The 6331-nt window shown below is 33.6% G+C and overlaps 1 protein-coding gene across 1 annotated transcript; it reads right to left on the bottom strand.

Annotated features, from left to right (window-relative positions):
- Positions 1 to 786: 786 nt before the first annotated feature.
- Positions 787 to 5996, bottom strand: LOC112456885 (ras-related protein Rab-27A). Its single transcript, XM_025019669.1, has 5 exons — positions 5435 to 5996; positions 5079 to 5149; positions 4554 to 4668; positions 3474 to 3586; positions 787 to 3359 (listed from the first exon to the last, which is right to left on the bottom strand). Exons 1-5 carry the CDS (start codon positions 5576 to 5578, stop codon positions 3176 to 3178), a joined length of 627 nt encoding a protein of 208 aa, XP_024875437.1. The 5' UTR covers positions 5579 to 5996; the 3' UTR covers positions 787 to 3175.
- Between the last annotated feature and the right edge of the window lie 335 nt (positions 5997 to 6331).

Raw genomic sequence — 6331 nt, 5'->3', positions numbered from 1 at the left:
TAAACGATTTCAGGAATTTCTTCATTTTCTTCGAAATGATAGTCTATTTCCGTTGCTTCGAGAATTACCTTTGCAATTTCTGCCGCTTATTAATTTTATCGTTTAATATTAACTCCCCGGTATGCACTTTGAGAAATTAAACTTACTTATTAAAATAATTCTGCACATGCTATATAATTTTCTTGTTGCAACTTAGATATTAATCCGGAAACTTTTTATATATTAATTCTGAAACGTTGCTGTCCCAAAGTTGTATAAAAGCCTAAGTTTCAAGCAAGTTGGAACTTGAATTTAATGACGCCGGATGTAATTTCGAATAATATGCAATTTCGAATATTTCGATATGCAAACTTCTTTTATAAGGTCTTCTTTTTTTATTTTGAGCTCACGTATAATACATGCCGTTATTATGTTAAAAGTAAAGTGAGAACCCAAAGAATCAGTCAATTAATATAACTATTATAACACATGCAGAGCTATATGTGCCTAATTATACATATTAAACTTATCTCATGAACAACTCAGTTTAGCAACTCCGGGATGGTTTCTTAAGTACATAATACGGTATTGTGGCGCTCCAACTTCTGCCTGTGCTCTCTTCTACCTCTATAAATTGTATGCGAGTTCCCTAAGTTAGCATTCTAATAATTTCCCTCACTTTGTGTATCTTGAAAATTCGTGACACGCGATAAAGAGTGGTAATATCCAAGCGCATTAACACTAATTATGAAAAAGACAAATAAGTCGACATTAATCGAGATAATAAAATATGTAAAACACAGCAAGTTTGTGTGTGTGTGTGATATCGATTTTTATTCAACCGTACATGATACTCTGATAACATTTCTTTTCATTCAACAATTACCTACGACATGAATACGCGTTGGCATTTTCAACGCACTTGTCTTAATTCTAAATTTTGTATCGTTTAAAGTAGCATCTTTAACGAATGAAACGTAACTGTACAACATTTGCAACTCGCAGTTAGTTTAATATATATATTTATATGATTTAAAAATACATTCAACATTCAGTAATATTGTTATCACTAATATATCACTTTTGTATTCATTTTTTTTTTTTTTCAAGAATTTATTATTTAGCATGATTGTTAGGATCCCTGATATAATTATCCAAAATTTCTTTTCGCTATTTACGTTATCAAAATATTAATACGAAATTTTCAATTAGCCTGTGCTCAATTTGGTATTAATATTTCTCAAGATAGCGAGATGAGTGGAAACTTCGTATATAAACTGCACAGTTAAGATTGATTATACCCTCTCCATAGCACGCATAATTCTATAAGCTCACCTGCTTATTTACGCTCTCAGCAGCTCATCTCGTAAAGTAAAGCAATTGAAAGCGCTAAGTCACAATTAATGACATAATAAAAATACATAATTTTTCATGATAACATTTGTTAAATGTAGAGGGTTTCTACAAACATCGAACGCTCTTTCAAGTTTTATAAAAAATTTGATTTTAATACTTTTTGAGCGAAAATTATGAAAGAATTTTGTGAAGAACAATCAATTGCTATACTTTTTCATTTTCAGTTAGAGATTTATAATCTTAAATTGGATTCTTAATCATCTTAAATAAAAATTTGATTAAAATTAAGTGATTATCTATTTGCATTGTTGAGACTTATATGTCAAAGTTAATTTTCCATTTTTAGTTAATTCTCAAAAAACTTATACTTTTGCTCGTAGTATTACTTGTAATTTTGTAATTACACCTTTTGTGTGTAATTTTATCTCATTATAATTATAGTATATGCATAGTATACATTTATATATGTATATAATTCGTATAATACTTACAATTACTAAATATTCTCTCATCTCATAACTCTCTTTTAACATTAGTAGCATTTGTTTCGTATAGTATACTGAGGCATTAAAGATTATTCACAACACAATGACTTATAGTTTTATTCATATAAATATCACAAGAGATTAGTTTGCCGGTATACGCGCGTTATATGATATCCCAGTTATGCTCAATATATTAATCGCTTACGACTAAATATATATCAATTCTGATTGATTATACGAGTATAATAACGTCATCAAAAATATGTTACATACAGTCAAAAGTGATTCACTTTAACTTCCAAAATTTCTGTTGCGATATAAATCGCATATCACACTGTTAGCAAGTAAGAAAAGATTGACTTATTGAACACCTTGTGCGTATAATAATAGTGATAGAAAAGGTCAGCAGTTTATCGCAGGGTAAAAGACACTTTTAAGTGACGTTATAATTCGGTGAACATCGTCACTCGAGAACAAGCAACATTGGAAGACGATAGCTGTATAAAAAGAATTTTATAAGGCAAGGTAGCTCGTTAAAGAAAACAATAGAGAGTTGTCCGCAGAAGACAGTATTCAACGTTATTATTGTATATAATCGAGAGTTCATTGGCAGATGCATTGAAGTGATGTTTTTACTCGATAATAAGCGACGATGGAAGACATTTAATATGTGCAGAATAACAAGAATGGATGTCAATATATATTTTCCCGTAAAACTCGCGGGATAGCCATGTTGTAGAAATATATTTATCGTTATTATATAGAAATATATATTAAGCTTACTCTTAACATGTTCGTCGCGCTGTTATTACTAAAATACATGCAAAATTTCAGAGTCAAAACAAGCTGAAATATTAAACTTGAAATATTAACCTAACCTGAGCCAATATTAGGCAGAGCTGTAAAATATATTGCAATTGAGACAATTTAACTAGTCTAGTATATAAATGACATAAAATAATAGAACATTTTATTACTGTACTTTCTTGTAGATATTACTCATAATGAGATTCATATAATACTGAGATGTGGATTATTGTCAATTAAATAATTAAATTAAATACTTCTTTATCATTTTCATTTAAAAATTTTCCTTTAGTCGATTCTTTCCCTTTCAATTATTACTTATTCCATTTAAACTTTCTTACAAACGTATGAGACAGATGGTAAACGCAAAATTAATGAACGGAATTACCCTCCGATGTTCTGATCTTGCAACGAACATGCTAATTGAAAGAGTTTATGACGAGATTGACATTTGCTTCACACATTGAAGACGCCAGTTTCGTAATACGCTCTTTCTTTTGATTTCGACAGACAGAATGTAGTTTGGATAACTACATGTACCGGCACTGTCAGCAGTAACAGGAACTCCTGGGTGGTGGAGTATCGCGCTCGTGACATCTTAGAACTTTTTGATGTGGTAACGGCGACTTATCCACCGTAGCCTCCATTCTGCGCATTACGCGGTCCAATAAAATTTCTACGGCACGCTCGATATTCTGCCCGGTTGCAGCACTTGTCTCCAGGTAAACCAAGCTGAAAAAGGGGCACAACAACGCGATCAGAAATTAGAGATCATAGATTGAAAACAAACATAATATTTCTCTTTTTAATGACGTTATAGATATTGTTTTATTATTTCTGACTTACCCGTGTCTTTCTGCAAGATCCCGCGCTTTGTGTTCGCTGATGACGCGTTTATCCTCAAGATCGCATTTATTGCCACAGAGAATTATGTCTGGATCATCACAATATGCGTGTGTCTACACGTATATATATACAAAAATATAATATGTTAATTCAATAAATACGAAAATCACCCGAGAAAATTATACTAAATTAAAGTAAAATTTTCAAAACGAGATGTGTTATTAAATTTTGTAATTATATTTGAACACACATTTAATCTGAACGTTCAGATTAAAAATAAAATTTTTAATTGATTTAATTGATTTGATTTTAGTTAATGATTTTAATTCAAAAGTTAATTTCCTGTATTCGCTAATAAAACTGTTATTAAACATTTATTTTAATTTTTAAATCGAACGATAGCTTGAGTCATAAAATATAGGAAAAATATATGCTATATCTATTCTAAATATACATTCTAAATATATAGTCTAAATATATACACATACTATTATAATCAACGAGCAATAGTATCGATCAATACTTAATTAAAGCATCGCGGAAGAATTTCCGTGCCGCAAAAGAATTTAATTTCCATAAAATGTTATATTACATAAAGAATTAGAAATATAATCATGCAAAATAATACATGCGAAAAACGTAAAAAATTCTTTACAAATTCTTAGATATATTATTGCATAATTTGATTACTTGTTCTTTTACATTTGTCTTTTTTGCTTGTTATTATTAATATAAAAATGTAATTTTATAATCTATATAATTTTATATTATTCTCATATTTCTAATATCTCTCATATTCTAACGCATCAAACAATAAATGTCATATTCGTTTAAATAAATTGTACATTAGTAGGTAATCTTCAATAGCCAATTCTATCTACATGCTACATCACCATGCATCAAATATTAGATTAGTAAGTATAACATTTCAGTATCATGTTAATACAAATACTATATGCAGCTGACGGTAATTTAAAAAATAGAAGAATTTAAATTTACTCAAAAAATCGTTCGATTAAAATCCATGCACGATTCTGCCAACGTGCGACATTTATAATAATGCTATTAAATGACGAATACCCTAAGCTGCTCCAGCCAGTTTCTAACTTCGAGAAACGATGATTCATTGGTCAGGTCAAAAATTAGTAGGAAACCCATGGAATCCCGGTAAAAGGCTGTGGTTAGACTTCTGAACCTAGATATTAACAACGTTAAGCTACTTGCGTGGAATGTTAGATTGGAAGTCTTAAGCCTCTGTTTGCGCATGCAGGATACATCATACATATTGATTAGATGATTAGAACACCTCACATATCGTGTAAATTTATGCTCGAATCTTTCGGATCTTTGCAACAATTTATCCTACACAATTTAGTAAATGCAAACTTTCACAGACGTAGTTAAATTGAGATATTACAATGCAGAATATAATAACAGAATAGTATCGCAGGTCTATATTATCTCCATCGTATAAGTGCAAGTATATCTCACTCGCTTGCCAAAATTTAATGCCAATTTGTCAAAGAGTGCAGCAAATGCATGTTAACTATTGTACATTGCTCCTGCCGCAAAACTGCGTTCACAAACTCCTCTAGCATTATTTACCTTTCTTGACCGGCCGTGTCCCAGAGCTGCAAGTGCACTCGTTGGGTTCTGCCATTTGCCGTTTGATATATCTGTAATAAAACAAATAGCCATTACTTCTCGATGCACCAAGGGAACATTCTTATCATCTGTCACTGCTGAAACCTGATATATATATATATATAACACACAAGCGTGACTAATCCATATCCCATACTTTTCACTTACAATTAGCTTGCGTGGGATCATTAATTATTCCAAGCCTGTCATCGCAGCTCTGTCTCCTCAAAGAGGCACGCAACAGACCCTCTCAAAAATATGCAGGCTTGAAACAATCAACGCTACCACCCAAGAGGTTGCCTCGCTCGTTCTCTCACCACTCGTTTCTCCTTGAAGTCGATTCCAACGGTGGAAATGAATCTGGAGTTGAACGTGCCGTCGGTGTACTGATAGAGGAAGCTCGTCTTGCCGACCCCGGAGTTGCCGAGCGCCAGGAACTTCACCAGGTAGTCGTAATTCATTTTGTCGCAAGCGCCTCAGTCGAGGATGTCCCGGAGAAGATTGTCCAGCCGGGGCGATCGCGCGTCTGCCGTCGCCGACTTGTCGTCTGTCGTGCTGTCAACCGTCGGGAGCGCGCGGCGGTCAACGTGGACACCTGTTGCCTACGTGTGCCACTTTCGAAAGGTAATCCGCGTTAAAGGTTAACGCGGCACGCCGCCGAGCTGCGCCGAGCGGACCGGCCGATCGTCGTCCGAGAACTCAATCACTCGCGCCCGTGTCTCCACTCTCCACGCGACTTGACCTGACGCGTGTTAAAGGCGTGACGGGTGACGGCAGACGACAAGCAGGTCCACGCGGAAAGAAATGGCGCCGACGGCCGTTGCAGGGCTGCCACAAGTGTTACATCCTGGGCCGGGACCGTCGAAACCCCCTGTACATACACTACCGCCAATACATCCATTTTCGACATTGGTACTACGTAACCACGTTCATTTTCCGACACTGCCGATAAAACATCATCTAGTGCGCGTCCGCGCTACATCTGCAAATGTAATGGTGTTATACATATAATACCACTTAATACATATTATAATATTAAGTTATACATATAATAACTATATTATTAAATTACTCCTTATAAGATTAAATTACTCTTTTTCTTCTAACTATTATTTTCAAATCAAATGGTGAAATATAAAGAGGCTTAAGAATAAACAAAAAAATACTCTTACACAAAATAAAAAATAATATTTTATTTACCACAAAGTTGTTCC

The sequence above is a fragment of the Temnothorax curvispinosus genome, unplaced genomic scaffold (assembly GCF_003070985.1).
Source record: "Temnothorax curvispinosus isolate PA1 unplaced genomic scaffold, ASM307098v1 QBEX01007285.1, whole genome shotgun sequence".
Taxonomy (NCBI): Eukaryota; Metazoa; Arthropoda; class Insecta; order Hymenoptera; family Formicidae; genus Temnothorax; species Temnothorax curvispinosus.
The sequence above is the reverse complement of the archived record's forward strand: the minus strand, read 5'-3'. Positions and strand labels throughout refer to the sequence as shown.

Bases quoted from the DNA above. Each gene is read 5' to 3' on its own strand.
- LOC112456885 (XM_025019669.1), bottom strand. From the start codon at position 5,578: ATGAATTACGACTACCTGGTGAAGTTCCTGGCGCTCGGCAACTCCGGG. The intron at 4,669-5,078 runs GTAAATAATGCT...GTTAATATCTAG, and splicing joins GACACGGCCGGTCAAGAAAG to GTTCAGAAGTCTAACCACAG. The intron at 3,360-3,473 runs GTAAGTCAGAAA...CCCCTTTTTCAG, and splicing joins GATCTTGCAGAAAGACACGG to CTTGGTTTACCTGGAGACAA.